Genomic DNA, 19230 nt, shown 5'->3' with positions numbered 1-19230 from the left:
ATGCTACATACGAGAAACATGATTTTTAAACTTCGTCAAATGACGTAGGTGAAACCTCATAATCGAGTTTCATGCTCTTCCGAAACTTTACATCAGAGGTCTTAAACTTGTGACCTGTGGGCCATTTGCAGCCTGTGTGATGATTTTCTGTGGACCTTTTCTTTAACTGACTTTTAAAAATGTCATTCAATTTAAATATGTAATCTTATGTAACAATTACTTTTTACCTGATACGAATTTAGTATATATTACAGATTAAACTTGTGATTCCGGGTGCCCTCTTAAGGGGGCGCTGTAATCACTGCACAAAGTCTAGTAAAGCAGAATTGTTGAGTTATTGATCAGATTTGATAAATTGTTGCTCTCTCATTGTTCCAAATACTAATAACACCTTTGACGTGAGATTATCATGAAATTACTTCTTGTTCATATGAGTATAAAATAAAAATAAATCAAGGATTACCTTTCAACATAATGCAAATCGTAACCGCTCACAATCTGTCTTAAAAATATTGATTTCTTTAATTGTTAATTGTATTTAATGAGCATGTGTTTGACTTACCATTGAGCCACGCAGGCAAGTACTCGCTCTTCATGTTGTAATGCTGCTGCCCCAGGTTTCTCAAGATGACTGGCTCAGTCCCCAAAAAGTTGTTGAGCGTCGCTGAGTAGAGTTCCTTATCTGTAACATCCCAATGTGCCAGTGTCAGTCAGAGACAGGTCGGCAGCTGCTTAACACGGTGACTGCAATGGTTTGTGTGAAGGATGAATGACAGCTAACTAAAAGTTGTATATAAATTTAAACCGGTTTTCCAGACCCTTGAGTGACACTGCAAATTTAAAAAAAGTGTTCCGCATGCAATTTGATGGACATTTTATGATTCTTTTAAAGCCATAAAAACATGCAGCTTATCACTTTAATATACCAGATGATGGGATGAAACAAGAAAAGCTGACAGTGTCCTTTGGCAGGTGGACTGAATTGGTCATTTCATCAACATTAATGGATGTGGATCTATCGCAGTGATTAAAACTCATATTTTACGATGTGAAGTTATCTGTAAAGTAGGAAATATAACGCCACTCTCACCGACTATGAGACCAGTGTGACCCTTGGCAGGGTCATATGGACATTTCCCCTTCCCGTCCTCCAGCGCAGCGGTGTTGAGGCTGAAATAATCAGCATTCTACACACACAAGGAAGAGAAAACACAGGTGGTTCACTGTCCGTATAATTCATGACCCACATGGCATAGCGACAAACTCTGTCTGTCTGTTACAAGAAACTGGGTCTCCAACTGTTGCCGTGTTGTCCAAACACATCAGTCTCACATACATGAACACAACATACACGCATATGCGGACAACTCTACTCTTCACACGAGTCCGAGCACAATATATCCTCTCCAACTGCATTTAATAGGAGTTTGTCTGAGCGATCTGAGCCCCGGGTCAGGTAGCAAACATCTCGAGTTGACACCTGCCGTCACTGGTGGCTGCGAGTCATTATCCTCACACACACATACCACATAGGTGCATTTGGGTTGGAAAGCGTAGGTGCCGCAGGTGTAGAGATGCGTGTGGTTGTAGCTCTGCAGGAAGCGGATGTAGTTAAAACACTCGGTCTGTAAGAGAAAAGAGAAAAAAAGTTTTGGTGACCCGTTGGAAAGTGAAATAATTATCAAGTGTCTAGTGCCGTCTGTATGTGTTCATGCTTCTTCTTTCTTCAATGAGCAAAATGTATTCTATCCAAAAACAGCTGACTCTGGTCTTTTTTTCTGGGAAAAGTCATTTCACTTTGTCCTGATATCAACTATTGCTATGAGATTATACGGTTTCGTAAATCCAAAGCTCCTGCACACACTACAGCATCTTGAAAGTTGTTGTTGCAACTCTTGGGGGAGGATGTCGGGCAATAAAACTCTCCGTGAGAGAGCACTGAGGACAAAAGGAAGTTAAAGTAATCCAAATTAAAAGCTTCAGGCCAAGACTTCTTAGAGAAAGGAACGATCAATGAGCACCAGAGAAAGCACTGAGGGGGCCAATAATCACAAAGAAACTCCTTCCCTCGCATGAATTTACAAGAGTTTGTGTCGAGGTTTTGGACACTCGAATCACCTCTTTGCCAATTTGATTTGCCAACCAAATGAAGGCAGAGTGTCAGGAAATGGAAGTTCTGTCAAGGAATGTATTCTTGAGTCTGATGATGATGTTGTTTACGTCCCATGGCGAGCAATAGGCAAAGGCCACTGATTGCTGCTGATCCACAATCTCACGGTTGATGTTTTCAAAATTACGATTCTCTGTCTGCATTAAATTACTAACTCACTACACAACCTGTTGTATCATCTTCTCTGACTTTCAATGCACCATTATTTCAGTGTTTAATTAGACAAAGTATTTAAGTTGTAGCCATTCGTGGTTATTTAAGAAAAATATATATAATTATTGTATTATTCTTTTTTATAGTTTAGCTCACAATATTTTTTGGGTGAGGACCAACATCCTCCCAAGTCATACTTCTTCTTCTTCCTACCTCCTTTATCACTTTCTCTTTCTAACAAATCCCTTGTCATTACCCCTATTGTTCGTCTTCACACACTCTTCTCTGCCTGCACTTTCTTTTTTACTCCCCTGGCTCTCAGTGACTCTGTATGACTTATCCTTAATACTTAAATTCATCAGTTTTTACCATGTTTCTCTCCAGCTTCTTCTTCATCTTTTACTCTCAAAGCAAATCCCTATATCATCAGCAAACATCTTCATCCACAAAGTCAGGGATTCGCAAATGTTGTCATTAGACAGTACAAATTGATATATATATTGATTATTCATTGATAATAGAACATATATTTCAAATTTTCCATGTGAGATCTTGAGACCATGTCTTTTGCTAAAATACAGATTTCAAGGGAAGCAGAAACAGATGCTCTCACATGACGTTCTCTTTGATTGTGAGTCACTTGAATGGCCAGAAGTTGATGAGCAACAACAACTGAACGCCTGCATTCAACTGTAGCAGGGGCAGGATTATAAATTGAGACAGCATAACGATAATAAGGACGAGAAGCGTCTGGCACTTTCCAAAGTCCACAACAACAACATGAAAAGAATCATCATTAAATGTAATTGCTTATTTAGTGTCAACACCATATGGTTCTGTTTGCCGAGTAAACGAAATATAAAAGCAAGTCCAAGCTTTCAGAGATAACTGCGATGACTAAATTCCTTACATCCTGATCAAGCACTACATCTATATGAAGCGTTCGATTGAGAGCTGACATCCAGCTGTGCTTCTCTTCTTTTTGCCGCCTCATTTAAATAGTGTTGCTGATCTACTCCAGTAAACAATTTTTCATTCCTGCTCTGCGAGTAACCGCATCAAACGCCGCTGCGGTTTGCAGTGAGAAATTTCAGCCCCATTTCCAAAAAGCTCTGTGTTCCTATAAAATATTAAATAACTCTGACAAATGTGCATGATGCTGCCTGAACAACGAAAAGCTCTTACTGTGAAAAAACCTGTGTGAAGTGCAGGAGAAACATGTGCCTCCAGTGTAATACCACTAATTATACCACTCTTCTATTTCAAAACAACAAACAATACGGACATAACCGGAACATTTGTTGGAATACAGTCTCATCGGACTATTACTGGAATATAACTAAGATTCTGTTTTCAAGGTGCAAATATTGTAATTAAGAGATTAGTGCAGCCTTAAATGAACTGTCAGCAGCACCTCAGCCGGCACAGGAGATTTTAAATCTACATTCGTCAGCAAAGACACCTTTAGAAAGTCCCAAAGTGACACTTTGAAGTGTTTTTGAGCCTTAAATCTGTCTCTTGGTGTATTTTGTTAAGCTTTTTAAAACATACTGAATTAATAATCAATTAATGGAGCAAGATGCATCATTAAATCGAATACAAATAGAGCAGCTTGAGGTGTTTGTTTTATTTTGCATTAACTTCCAGTAGTTTTGTCTAAAATACTCACTATCATCCACACAGAACATTTTTGCTTCAGGTTAGGAGTTGATTATTATGTCACAGATTATCTTTCGCAAACTGATTTCAAAAAATTTCAATGATTATTTTTAAATTTAAGGTTGTATGGTTTCTATCCACTGGTGCTCCATTTTTAAAACTAATATAAATATTAAACATGACATTAAAAATTTACATTAACCCTGATTCCCAATCCTTCCGTAATCTATGTTTTTTCATTTCAGGATAGTATGCTTTTAAATGAAATAAATTTATGTGAAATGAGCTCCTAGGCAGATATTTGCACTTTCTTAGTGCTTTTCTAGTTCAAAGGTTGTCTAACACTAACTAATTCACTTAATTTTGCAAAAAATCTTAATTTGAACAATAATAAAATTGTTTTTAACCCATGTCTTCTTTCTGGGTCAAGGTGACCCATGGGCCCGAAAACAAACATATACAGTGGTGGAGGTCGTTCACCTTGACCCTCAGATAACACAAGGGTCAATTCTTGGTAACCAGCTCAAGTTGCTGTTATTAAAAATACTTGCACGGGAGGAAACCAGAGTCAAAAACCCTTTGAAATAACTTTCAATTAAAATAAGTTTATGTTGGTTTTAACCATTAATTATATTGATTGATAAAAGACAGTACTTTGAATCTAATACAATACACTGTCGGGAAAAACTGTACCCTCTCAAATGTGGTTATATGTGTAACGTAAAATTTAAGAGCAACTTTATGATGAATCACACCTGCCTGACAACTTCATTAAAATCTGCTGCGTCTTGCTCAACGTTCCTCTTAAACTGTAGTGCGAGACATTAAGCAACTCATTTCAGAACAGCTGCTCTTTGTGCGATCACGTCCGATGTTGATCCAGGACCTGTTTAGAAGACGTGTTCGACTGTGTGCTAATGTAATGACTGGACTGGTTCCAGTCCAAATCCACCTACTCAGTCTTGGCAAAATGTCATTGGGTAAAGTGAAACTCTGCGTGATTAATCATGCTTTTTAATACATGTGCTTGTGTTGCCCTTGAGCCAGGCCGGTGATCTATCACATCCACTGCACCTGGTTGTTCTTCCCTTTGGTGACGCACTCCCTCTTCTTGTCCAGTGGAGCCGGCCAGTCGATCTAGAAGGCAGACAGATGCAGATCAGTCATGGACAGTGAAAGATAATATGTAGTCTAGATGCATATGTAAAGCAAATGTAAGTCTAATGCACCAAAAAGCCTCATAGCCACACTGTCTTTATGGTATTAAGTTTTAAGTACAGATGCATCCTCAGGTTATGTGTTTTAATCTAGAGATTGCAGTGAATCCATACCGGCTCAAGTCAAGATTAATTATCACAGAGGGGGTCTGGTCGGGCACAGAATTGCTGATGCTTTCAGGGTCGATGCGTGGTCACATGATTATGCTCGACTAGGATAAAATGCTCCACTTTGCAGTCAACAGTCTGACCTAATGCTTTTGTTATTGTGTTTTACAAGTTAATGGATACAGTGTTACAACGCTGAAAAGATTTGTAGGATATTAACAAAGGTCTGGCTTTAGGTAATGATGTGTTGATGAAGCTTCATGAAGCACTATCCTTTAAGAGTCCACTGGCTTCATCAGCACATTACTAGCTTTATCAGCATTAACTGCAGGTTTTTCTGCCACATAAGAACAACTTTCTTTTTCTTCAAAAGAGTAGAAATTAAACTCTGTTAGAGGAAGTAAGGGCAGCCAACCCAACAATAATTAAATGGACAGAATCATCGATTTTCTTTCTATCAACCATTTGATTGAACAAAAAAAGTTGGATTTGACCTGGATTTGTGTAAATTGACATAAGCCCCCTATTTGCTCAAGGTTAGGATTGATTCAACTGAAATGATGTGGTGTGTTGTTTAGCGAGCATGAAACACTGGCCACCACAATTCATTTTCCACATAAAAAAGTAGCACTAGAAGGAAAAAAAGTATATTGTTAATATCAAGTGCTGTTAAAAGAAACTGAAGCAAACAGTCTTTCTCAGTTTTTTGGTTGGTGACTTTTTATTTGGCCAACAAATTGGACATTTATAGATTCATTAAACCACGATTGGTTTGATGGATCATTGGATAGGAGCTCTGTTAGATGGACCTCGACTTGTGGTGAGGTCAGGACTGCAGACTGTGATTAAATGTTATTCTGTTAGTCTATAAACTATTTGTGTTCCATTCACTTTGTCGAGGCTGTTTTTTTTATTACTGTTTTCCCCAATTTAAGTCTTAAATAAATAAGAATCCATGTCCATCTGTAACTTTATATTCAAAGATAAAATCGATTAAGTCAGCTTTCCAACCCAAATTATTTCTTAACAAGAAAAGTCTTAATTATAAGTAACTATACTTTTTCAAGTAATTATTTCTACCCGCAACTTTGATCATTCCATTAGCAAATGACAATAAAGCTAAAAAGGACGTGGGCGTTACTGACGATAAGATTCTGGCGTAGATGTTTAAACTAACAGTGATGGAAGGCAGGCAAAGTGATTATATAACGTTATGGGGAAATTAGGACAGAACTGCAGAGATTGTGTCTGCGAAAATGTCAAACATTTGAAGGAGACGCCTGTCGAATACTGAAGTGGAGGAAGAAAGTGAGGAGGCACGCAGACAGACAGCAGTGATGATGGAAAAGAGTGGAGTTGAAAGGAAATAGAGAGGGAGGAGAAGCGAGAGAGCGGTGGGCAGATGGTGACAGAGCAGTGGACCATTCCCTGTCCTTCCACCATCATTTCTCCGGATCACTTTCTTCTCTGTGGCAACATGTGGTCGTGCTATTCCTCCAAGACTCACTCAGGGAACAGCTATGGATGCATGTGTGTATCAATGTGTGTGTGAGTGTGTGTGTTCGCCTAATAACGGCCCATTAAGGCAGAGAATCCGATAACAATCCCTCGGCCGCCGCCGGCCGCTCACTTCGCCTTCGCTTTGTTGCTATAATTGTATTGATTGCAATACAGATCAAATTATTGAGAGAACGAAGGAAAATTCAATTGAGAGTCTTCAGACACTCCCAGTAAATGTGTGTATTTGGTGAAGTTGTTAGTATTTATAGAGCTTTCCTCACAAACACCCAAGACTCCCTCAAAGAAAACAAATTAAATACAGTGGGAAACAAGTTTTGAGAGAGAAGTGTGAGCCGTGGGGATGTTTTCGATGAGAGCTGTACTTTGATGATGCCAATAACAGAGTATAAAACAGCTTAATATTAGATAAAATATAATTTGGCAGCACACTATTGCTGTCGCAGCCAAGTAGCTACGGATAAAAGAGCTACCTTCAAAAGAAAAGCAATAACTTGGCAACAATACTATTAAAAGGATGACTTGGATCTGATGCATAATAAAAAATGTTTCATCAATAACAAGTAATGATACTATTAGCCAAAGTGCAATTTTACCAACTAGATCAGATATGTCATTACTTTGTTTTTAACAGCCTATTTCTCAGATTAAGTTGAATCAACTCTGACAATACTCAAATGGATTCAGGCCAGTATACTTATCTAATAATGCATTGAGTTGAAAAAATACTACAATTTAAATCTGAAATACCCCTAAATAAGAACTTTTACGTTGGAAAAACTACGTTAGGAGCCACTATTGTTCTACTTACAAAGCTACAGTGCGATGGACGAACTTGTGAAATCAGATTCATTGCAAACATCAGAAGATGAATTCATCTCTTTAAACATCTTAACTCTCAGTGTGGTATTTGAAGAGGCTCCTTGAAACGTTGTCCATTAAAAGACCAGACTAATAAAAGCACCAAGAACAATGGGAGAGTTCGTTTTACAATTGTCCTTCACTGTCCTCCATGTGTTTGTACTCAAATGTAAACGAGGAACGTGTCACGAAAGAGTCCAATAAAAGTTGGTCAGAAGCAGAAAAAATAAAGAATATTTCAAGCGCAGAGCTTTTCTTTTACATTACGTCAGCTCCACACATCTGGTTTGGAACATGGGGGGGTACAACAATAAGAAAACTTTATGACATATTGAACATGGCCGATCGATTTATTTATTTATTTTTAAAGATGTTTATATAATATAATACATATTTTGCTCTTAAATTACATTTCATATAGTTGTTTTATGGTTTATATTTCAATAATATATAACAATATTTGTGTGTAAAATAAAATAATTCAATATCTATTTACAATGAACATGCAAATAGTCCCTGCATTTGTTCATTTTGGTGTTGCAATTAAACTTCCGGCCACTAGATGGTCAGTCATTACGTCCTCAGTTGCTATAGGAACAATGACCATGTAAATAAGTTATTTAATTAAAATAATAACAACAAATAGACCACTTTTATGTCTACAAATGTAACAACTCTTTTTTATTAATTTTTTTATTTAGCTATAGCTAGCTGAATATAATTGGCTCTAAAACGATTATATTTAAGTTTAAAGCAAATAAAAGCAAGAGTTATCTTGATACAATATTTAAAACATTAAGTTTCCAACTGGTTTGGCTGACGTAGTTGCAAACTCTAGAGAAAATGTCTCCAACCACAGGTCCGTGAAGTATTAAATACCTGTTTTATTGGTTATTACTGTCTGACAATTGTGTTAAAAAAGACTGGTTTCAAATAATTCTGTGGTTATTTAAATGCCTTTAATAATAATGTTTTAGACATATTGTGAATTTTACTTTCTTTGGCTGCCATTTTTGACGAGACTCTATTACAACATGAAGTGCCCCTAGGCCTGACTTATGTCTTGTACGAGGAAATCAGAATAGAGAGAAAAGTGCACTTCCATAAGTCTTGATGCTTTGACCCCTCTGCTTCTGTATTTAGAGTGCAGTGAAGACACACATTCTGGAACATCCGCCCCAGGATCTCGAAGTCATACATTTACTTAACAGCTAAATATATTTCTGTCAAGACCTGTCCAAACTCCTGTCAGAGTCAAGATATTCAGCAGGTTTAACGCTTTCCTCCCTCTATGAGAAAGGTTTTTATCTTGATCCACATTGAAGTTGAGCAGATGCGTGTGAGTGTGTCTGTGTGTTACCTGTGGTCGCAGCTGCCTGCTGATGTCGTTTGGATCCAGAGCGAAGAGAGCCTCTCGGGCACCGATGTACAGAACTCTTTCATGGTCTGACAGTGTCAGCATGCTGTAGTTGGAGATTCCCTGAACGCTGAACCGCGCCATGCTGTCCAGGACATCTGTTCAAACACACGGTGCAGAGGTTCAACATTAACATACAGATGGTATCATGTCTAGTGACAGAAAATAAACAGTCCACGACACCAACATCTAGTAATCACATGTCTTTTTTTTGGGTTGAATTAAGCTGTTAAACATTGAAAACGAGGAGCTTATCATCCGTAAATAAAATACTGAAATTAAATGAAAGTTATATTAGCTGGCCCTCATGAAAAGCGAAATAATTTAAGTTAAAAACCCAAATTACTAATAAAACATATTGTCACAATGAGCAATTTTCATAAATTTCAATAAAATGTTTCAAGGTCGGTAATCAAATATTCAACACGAGCTGCCCTGAAGCAGTGGAAGGAGAAGTGAGGATCATTTGAACTCCACTTGTCAAATCACTTTTGAATGTTCACCGACACTGACAGACTTGTACAGTTACGTCCATAAATGATTCGTCAGTGAGTAAAATGTAAATACATGAAAAGGCATTAGCAATGAAACTGAAAGAGTGTGTAGCAAATCAATTCTAAAGTCATTCCTTTTAAAACTCTATCCTGCATATCCTTTAGGATCTGATATAAATTATTCTGACAAGATGGAAAGCTATGCTGACAGTTTTCTAAGCTCTGGGTTGACTTTAACAACCTGGAGCCAAAAATGAGTCTTCAGCAAGTTTGATACGTTCCAGATCTGCATTTTCCGAGAGGAGATAAGGCGCCTGTCTGTTTAGCAGAGCTGTGCAAATAAACAAGACGCAGTGATTCCCTCATAACACCGCGGCTTTTGTTTTGATGGGGAAGGCAGCATGGCAGCTATCAGGGCAGCAGGGTGGAAGACATCTGGAGGTTGTATGCGTCGCTTTAACAAGTCTGCAGAATACTTATAAAGAAGAGAAGTTTTGAACGCTGGTTTAGAAGGTGACTTTAGTTAGCAGTTGTTATTTTCCTCATTCAAGATGGAGGCCCCGATGATTTGTTCAACCTCAAAAGACTTCTGATGATGTTGATTCCGTATAAATGTCTGAGTCACTATGAGAATTTTGCCTGAACTTTGGGACTAACTCGTTCAGTGGGGTCCGTAAGAACATGACACTGACTGAGAAAGTCCAGGTCCGGAAGTAGGCAACTTATGACCATTCTGTGTGGAGTTTGTATGTTCTCCCTGTTTTGCGGTTTCCTCCCACAGTCCAAAAACACACAGAGGTTGATTGGGAACTTGGCGAAATTGTCCATAGGTATGAGTTCCTGTGAATGGTTGTGTTTCTTTGTGTGTCCTGCGACATACTGATGTCCTGTTCAGGGTGTCCCCTGCCTCACGCCCGCAGAGACTGGGATAGGCTCCTGCAAATATTTTTGCTGGTTGCATGGTATCTATTCTATTCTATGCCATCAGACTAGTTCTGAAGTTGCGTGGAAAGTCTTTAAAGTACATTGGAAACTATTCTTCCTTTGTGTTTGATTTAGAAGAGAATAGATTTCAACTTTGTTGTCACAGGTCACAAGTACCAGGCAAAGAAATGCAGTTTGCATGCATCTAGAAGAATTACCAAGAATATACATATTGAATGTACACAGTAGGAGGAGATATGAACATGAATATAGGGAGCTATGTACAGGCTATGGGCAAGTTATACATAAGGTTATAAGTATGAAAAAGATATAAAAACTATAAAAAGACGTTTAGACAGGTTATGCAGTGCAAGTATTAATAAACAGCTAACAGCTATTAAACACTATCTTGAAGAGTATTTAGGAATCACATGCCGATATAAAAGGGATGTGTAATGAAAAAGATTTGGAATAATAAACCAGCTCCTACTTTGGTAGACGGATTTAAGCTCCCTTTGAGTTGACTAGAATACTCCACTAAATCTACTTAGCCCTAAAGACACCACTGTTTCAAGAGGTTTCATGAAACCATCACAACTGAATAGAGGTTGTTAAACTATTTATTTCACAAGAAAAACTTATTTCACAGTGGTTTCCTGGCACTCGTTTCGAGGCTGAGTACATCACAGAGCGAGAAAAACTTGTAGTACACATGCTTGAGTTGAGCTGACCCTTTTGGCCTGTGAGCTGAAAAGCGTTCACTCAGGAAAACTGCAGGGACCCGCAAACAGGATATGGATCTACTTTCAGAGCTGAACAGAAGATTAGCAAACCACCAAGACATTACTTTGTTAAGGCCCGGTCTTAGAGAGGTAATTGTGAATCGTGGAGCAGCTCGATGAGAGCGCCTAGACTGAATACACAAGTATGATGATGCATATGAATGCAAATAATTGATGTAAATCTATGTGATTAGATAGTTCATTATCTGGGCTGAAAATCAAGATGCTGATGGCATTTTAATGCAAAGCTGTGATGAAAACTGCTACTTTCACTCAGCTTATAATCTATATCAGTGTGTTTACTGAATATTAGATGTTTTTTGGGGGGGAAATGTGTCCACAGTTTGAAGCGTCTGCCAGCATGCAGCATGAAAACAATCTAAACAAGAAATTACAGAGGAATTCCAATCTACTGCGAGACCGTGGACGATTCTTTTCTCTCAATCAATGTTTTTAAAAAAGAGATATAACTGCTGCACGCACACATCCATGCATTTAAATCTTTTAGAGCACTGGAGCTAAAAAAGCAAGCAGAAACAGAGAGAATAATAGCTAAGGATGGTGTTTCGTTTTCATTATCCACACTCTTGTTGCCTCTAATGTCACCTTGCTCTGTCTCCCTGTTTTTCACTTCATCCGGGAGGAATAGGGAAGGAGTGAGAAGAGGCGGCAGCATAGGATGCACATGATGGCTTCATAAATTGTATAAAAATACTTGGGTTGTTTTCAAGATAGGAAATATCCAGATTTTTGCACTTTTTCTCCGTCTGAAGCGGCACAGATATGTGAGGCGAGAGAACACAGTACTGTGGATTGAGCATGACTTTAATACAGACTTTTGGTATTACATGAGAACCTTTACATTTAAGAGCGTAATGCTGTAGTAATAGTACTAAGCTGTAGTAATCCGTGGAACTCAAATCAAGGTTCGGGACCTCCACATTGCATTGACCACCCTTCCCATGACCCATTCCTTGGACTTAAGGAGCCGTGGTCGCATTCTCAGAACCAAAAGATCAAGATGCAAAAGGTCCAGGGAGTCTCTTGGGAGCTCCAGGATCCTCCAGAGCACATCATAACCCCTATTGTCGAAGGCCTCATGGAAGTCACAGCAACATGCTGTGCACAGTGTGGACTCGAAACACAAAGATGTGATCACCTGTTGCTACTCTGCCCGAGACGTTTGTGATCAAGCAGCTGCTGCTACACCAAGTTAAGAATGATCTGTGTGTAGATTTATGGCACAGAGAACACAATAACCCCCCTGGGCCTCTTGAATGCCCCCCTTTCTTGTGATAATGTTAAGCCTCCCTCACAGACTGCTCTACACAGAGAAGGTATCACATAATGGTGATGTTACCTTTTTGCCCTCAGCACTTCTGAACTGAAGCCAACAACATAATTCTTCATCTCATCTTCAATAGAAGGTTAACCTTCAACATCATACGTAGTGTTGGTTTTGTTCTTCAGCAAGGGCTAACACGAGAGTGAAACAACATTTCTTTTAATTTACTTCAGTGGAAACTAGAGGGCGAGACACTAAAGTTCATCACAGAGTAATCATTTATTTATATTTTTTGTTTTAAACCTTGTTTTCACTTTTACTTTCTTAATTATCAGAGATCCCTAAAAAGAATACTAAAAACAGTGGAAATTTGTTTTGTTTTGAATTAGGGTAAAGCTAACCCTTTTCTGTGTATCAAATGTTGGGTTATTTGGTTCTGATTCGGACACAAAATATCCAGATCAGAGATCGCTGATGCCTCGTGAGCCTGATATCTAACTGCACTCTCAGCAACATAATTACAGCCACACCCATGCTATCTCTCGTTCGCTTATCACTCAGAAACACAAACAGGTTAACCTCTGTTCATTCGACAGATGATGTGAAGGCAAATGTCAAGCATCTGATGTGCAGTGATTATCTCTCTGACAGCCTGGGAGCTAAGTGGTTTCATGTCACATACACTGAGACGTAATTGCGACAGCAACAAGGAGATATTGAAGGATAAAAAAAAAAAAGGAGAGATCCTATTATTTATGTTATGATAGTGCTGTCTGTAACTGTGATAAAAATAATAGGCCAACTAATAGTTTCCACTTCAGGATAGCTCACACATTCCCATTCAACTGGTGGTTAGTCGTATCGGGTTGATGAAACTTCCTGAAATAGTATCGTTGATTCCTTATATCCTCTGGATGTCAATCTCTGCTCTAGAATCTATTATTTTTTTTATAAGCAATCGATTGAAAATGTTTTTAAACTGAGGGCACCCCCTATCTAGCTCTAAAAAAATAGTTGACTGCTATATCTACTCATTTCTAATCCTTTTATAGTAAGAAGGTTGTAAGTTTGCTTCTAGCTAGAGGCGGTTTACTCAGGGGACTCCGGTTTCCTCCCAGAGTTTGGAACGATACAGTGGTTGATTGAGTACTGGTGTGTAGGGGTAAGTGTGTGGGTTGGTTGTAAGCTCTGTGTCTCAGGGTGCCTCTCGCCCTCAGCAGCTGGGATAGGCTGAATGAATCTTTTTAAGAAACTGTTGCAGTGTGAAAAAAATGGTAGGTCACCTCAATCATACACACCTCGCCCGATCTCTTAGATACACAGAAGACCAGTATTAAAAACGCAATCCCAAATTTTAAGCATCACAATAAGACTAGTTTCAGTGAGGAATTAAAAATCTGGAAATCAAAAAAGCAGCAGCAACAGTTTCTCAAGCACTGTGGGATGGCAAGAGACCTTTCAACCAGAGATAAGAAGCAGCAAACTAACCAGAGGAAGGAAGTGGTGTACTGAGTCGGCTTATTATCTAAAGAGCAGCAGGGTATAAACATTGGAGGATATACACAGATGAGTGAGCGAGGCAAGAGGGAGGGAGAGAGAGGAGACAGAGTGGGACATCCTCGGGGGACGACCAAACACATCTGCTGTGTTCCAAACAGCCAGGCAAAAGAGGAAGGAAGAAAAAAACTCTGACACACTGTTCCTAACGTCAGTAGTGAAGAACTACATCTCCTCTACTTCATGCAGAAAATCTGTGTACACCTGCCTGGTGCGTTCGATTACTTAGAAAGTTTGACTCTAAGTAGTTTGAACTGATTTTTCATCAAGAAACCTACACAGTCAGACGCACTAACCATCTGTCACCACGCTGTGGCGTCCCCTTGGGCGAATCCTGTGGTGAATGTGCCGGTGTAAATCCATGTGTGTGATGTTACCTGTGTGTGTGAACGCTGAGCCGACCTAAGAGCGCGCACACATCTGGCTTATTAAAATCTGACTTTGTGTTTTTTCAGCTGTGACTCGAAAGGATATGAAAAATTGCCACTGAGATCTCTGATACTGAAAGGCTTTAAGCAAACACCATCACTAAGAATGATGAAAAATAAGTAATTATTGAGAAAAGATTGAAAAACTTTTTGTTTTGAGCTCCCTTCTGTTTTGACGTCAACAATGAAGGTCTTTTAGCTCGTCCGTCTTTTGTTTTCTTAGTATTGGTGTTTGTTTTTAAATGTTTCACTTCCATCATTGTTCAAATCCAATGTCAGCCTTTAAATTCTGCTCATCCTTGTTTTCATTGTGTCACTTCGTTCAGGACTAGCTCCCCTGCTCCCTTTCCTGGATTTTTCCATTAGGCAGAAGTGACGTAAGCGATAAAGATTGAAATATTTGACGGTGTATTTCACCCAACATTTGCGTTAATGTATTTCTTCAAGGGTAACAACGTTTAGAACTGCCATAATTATAGTCTCATTTCATCCACAGCTATCATTCTGTCACAGTGAGGTGAGGCACGGCTTTTATGTTGTTCTTGCATTCTAAACACACTTAGCATTTTTTCTGAATACATCTTTGTCTTCCTTCAAGTATTTGTCATGACACCATGAATAATGGATTTTGTGTTAAGAACAAGTGTTTCAAAGCTCTATCATGCAAGGAGTTGGAATTTGAACTAAGTAGTGGACGTACAAATGAATAAAGGCTAATTAAGACACAAACATCCTCCCATCTACATTTTCCTTACAAATTGCCGGTATTCATGTAAATGCATAGTATCTGCTCAAGGTGTTTGAAGCTGCTCTTAGCTGGTTTTTAGACACAGCTTTCTTAAATCCTGCTCAATTCTTCATCAGTATTTTTTGAAACCTTTGCTTCGTCTGACTCTTTACTCCTTGTAGTCATGGTTTCGTCAGCTTCTGTTTACATTTAAACAAGTCAAAGAAAATATATAATAATTTACCAACTACTTTAAGTCTTGTAACTGCTTCTTAATTTCAAAATGTGTGATAGTAACTGGATTTGTCCTGTCTAGCTTTTATGTTGGAGGTAGACCAAATGTATGATGCCTTCTAGCAAACACTTAGGTATAGGGTTAGATTTCTACTTCTTTCTTTAACCTTAAAAGACCAAGTTTGGTGTCACATACAGCCCCTACAAGGCTTGTTGTATTCATCTTATCGGCCACATGATCTCTGCTTCGAAAAAGATAAAAACTAGTGATGTGTCTTATGGTGTTGAGGTTTGCCGAGTAATTCAGGATGATTTCTCATGAAGCACGTATGTGACAAATACGGTGACGTTCGAGGACCCGCAAATCGGCTAGGCCTAGCACGGGACCTTTTCAGGAAGCCCTTGTGGCTTCCCTCGAAATTGGAAATATAGGTGTCATTGAAACGCAATGGATCTCCCCTCATAAATTTTGGATTTGGGAAATTTGACAAACATTTTGTACTTATAGAGCCTGCAAGAAAGATTTGATTTTCTCCTTTGTGGCGATATTTAGCGATGATGTCTCTCGTAATAAAGTTTTAGAATTAAGTAATATATTTTCAAAAGGTTGTGGGATCATGTGGAAGAAAAATAAATCGCCTGAAGCCAAGCACTGTAGAAAAGTTGCTATTCTTGAATACAAATTCAGTTCCTTTTTTGTTTTAATTATCAGAGTCTATTAACCCTTGTGCTATCTCAGGGTCAAGGTGACCAAAAGGCCTGAAAACAAATCCCAGTGAAAGTGCTTTGGTGTACACCTTGTATTGTCTCTGGGTCAAGGCTCTTCAGGCCTTCGGGTCACTTTGACCCTAAGATGACACCAGGGTTAATTAGGTACAGGCTTCACAAGCTTAAGGCTTCGGTCCAATTCTGGTTCTTCATTGTCTTTAATATATTTTCATCTTCTTCAAAAGGTTTTTTGCTATCCTGCTAAAGACTTTTAACCCCTTCAAGTATTGGTCTTCTAGTGCTTTACTTTTACTTATGGTGCCGTGGATCATGTCCTCTTTTGTGTGTTCACACATTTATAACTGCGTTTTTTGTTTTCATCTCAGCGCCTTTGATGTCAGCGAAGACAACAGTGTGCATGGTGTAAAATTAAACTGATGCCAGTAAATAAAAGGCCTGCTGAGACCAAAGGCGGTCTAATGAATCCAACAGATGCGGAGCGTTAGACCAACAAAAAGGACAAAATAGAAATCAAACAAAGGCATCCAGCCAAGAATACAAAAGGTAGACTTATCTCTGGTTGAGGTCAGAAAATATAGTAGTAAGATAATGAGTAGGGGAAGGCACTACAAGACCTCTTCACTTTTGTTGCGTTAGTGTGCAAGTCTTCGTGCCTATGATAAATGATTACAAAATGAAGCAGGTGACACCAGCAGCTAGATATGTGTGTGTGTGTTTGGTGGCAAATAAAGATTAATGTCAGGACGGCGCGCATTGAAATAAAGTGACAAGTGGGTGAAACAGCTTAGCACCTTTTCATATCTGATTTTGCAGCTGTGACACTGAATACATTGTGGCAACAGATAAAGGGCTTATGCATGACTGCTTTAAATTATTTTCCCATTTGCATTTTATAACAATTTGACCCTTTTGCACTGTTTGTGAAGCGCGGCCACATCTATCAGGTAAGCATTAGGCTGGAAAACACAATTTAGGAGAGGAATCATGAGATGCGGGTGCTGGTTAGCATAGTGATTGCGCAATACTAAATAGATATTAAACTCTGCCCTATCCTCACATACTTCTGAAACTGAAATATACCATATATACGATACGATATAAGACAAAAAACTAAATGATAGAACACCTCATATTGATATATTTAGGTTCTCATGCACAGTTTCAAAACATATTTACAACTTTCAGTGCTTTGATATATGCTGATGACTCCCTTTTTTTCAGGGTTACATGAACATCTGGCCAAATCCCATATTAATTGGCTACATGTTATTTACCCTTGTGCTATCTCTGGTTCAAATTGACCCAGAGGCCCCAAAAACTAGTGATGGGCTGATGAAGCTTCATGAAGCAGTGTCATTATTTTCAGAGGCCACTAGATGGTGGTCTCTGTACTATATTTCTATGTTTGAACAACTGTATCAATAAAACCTCACATCATTTTTTTATTGATGGTGCCACAATACTGACCTCTAAACAACATGACACTGCTTCATGAAGCTTCATCAGCCCATCACTACCTAAAACACCTTGACCCAGCGACAACACAAGAGATACCTCAAATACTTTCGGGCCTCTGGGTCACCTTGAACCTAAGATAACAAATAATTGTTATAAAGGGTTAAGGATACAAAATAAAGTTAGGTACAGTAAGTGTCTGTTCTTTCCTGACTCCTGACTTTTCCAAACTTTTGAATGGTAACGCAATAAACGTCTAAATAATAATAAGCATATTGGATTTAACAAGCGAATTCAAAAAACAGTAAAATTCATCAGGTGTGTTAAGGAGAGAAGGGCCATATACATTTATCACCAAGGACTCCTGAGTAAGATTGAAAAAACTCAGATGTGACTTACCAGCCCCTGCACAAATTATTTAAGCATCACTAGATCATATATTAATACAAACCATAATTTTCCAACGATTGGTTTCATTTTTAACAGTTGCTAAGAAACGGTCCAAAGATTCTGCTATTTACTTCACCCTTATTTACTTAAGAACTTTGCCTGGTGAGTGTCCTAGTGACCACCTTTCACCTTTAAATCTATGTTTGGAAACGTTTGAGATCTGAGCAAACAAAGATAGCATTGGAAAAGGTCAAATGTAAGCGCAGGGACTAGAGTGATCAAATACGATACACATATTTCTCAATAATTATGTCATTTAGCAAAAATATTTTACGCATTGATTCAGATGGAAAAATAAAGGCTCCAATTTGACATTTTCTAGTCACTTTTTAAACAATTAATTAGTTAAAAGAGTTAATTTAACTCTTGATATTTGCTTATTTGTCAATAGAGCACATACCCTGCTAAATAAAGACAAGGCTTGCTGTGTTCCAGCAATAAAATCACACAAGACAATAAGATCATCCAACTAGAGTAATTCAATACCACACGCTACTGCTTACATTGCAAAAAAAACAAACAAGCAAGTTCAAAGCTACAATGTTAGTGACTTCATTATGTGCCTTTACAATTATATTCCTGATAACTTTATATTTTTTGACAATTGCAATGTTTCCAGAACAAATGTACATGCTATAGTAGATTTCAAATGTATGCAACAGAACACATGAATCGACTTTGATTGGAAGCACTTTCACTGGGCGTCGATATGTTAAAGCATGTCCTTGAATGCACCACGAGTGAAACTTATCAAGACGCTTTTGTGCGGCACTGACTTCAAATAAAAACAGCCTGTGGAGAATCACACAAAAGATCCCAACAATATTGGAAGTGATGTGTTTAATAGCAACAAAAGTGAAGCAGTTCTGCAGCCGCCCCTCGTGTAATGAATGTTTTCTTCCGTGGAAGCAGCAGGGAAGAGTTATTCAACTTTGGACGAAAACAGAAAAATCTGTCATTTGGGAATTGTCTGTAAAATGGGGAGAATGAGTAAACAATACTAAAATAAGACATAGCTAGGGAAAAAAAATGAAAAAGAGATTCTTAACTTAATACTAAAGG

At 38.4% G+C, this 19230-nt stretch overlaps 1 protein-coding gene across 1 annotated transcript in view; it reads right to left on the bottom strand.

The window, feature by feature from the left end:
* Positions 1-19230, bottom strand: part of sema4c (sema domain, immunoglobulin domain (Ig), transmembrane domain (TM) and short cytoplasmic domain, (semaphorin) 4C) — a 96008-nt gene that overhangs the window by 21228 nt on the left and 55550 nt on the right. The window contains exons 4-8 of the mRNA XM_087796706.1: positions 9047-9201; positions 5057-5119; positions 1527-1625; positions 1091-1187; positions 563-682 (exon numbers count right to left, since the gene is read on the bottom strand). Coding sequence (XP_087652832.1) covers positions 563-682; positions 1091-1187; positions 1527-1625; positions 5057-5119; positions 9047-9201 — 534 coding nt within the window. The remainder of the gene's footprint in view (positions 1-562; positions 683-1090; positions 1188-1526; positions 1626-5056; positions 5120-9046; positions 9202-19230) is intronic.

The sequence above is a fragment of the Callionymus lyra genome, chromosome 1 (genome assembly GCF_982586985.1).
Source record: "Callionymus lyra chromosome 1, fCalLyr1.hap1.1, whole genome shotgun sequence".
In the NCBI taxonomy this organism is placed as follows: Eukaryota; Metazoa; Chordata; class Actinopteri; order Syngnathiformes; family Callionymidae; genus Callionymus; species Callionymus lyra.
The sequence above is the reverse complement of the archived record's forward strand: the minus strand, read 5'-3'. Positions and strand labels throughout refer to the sequence as shown.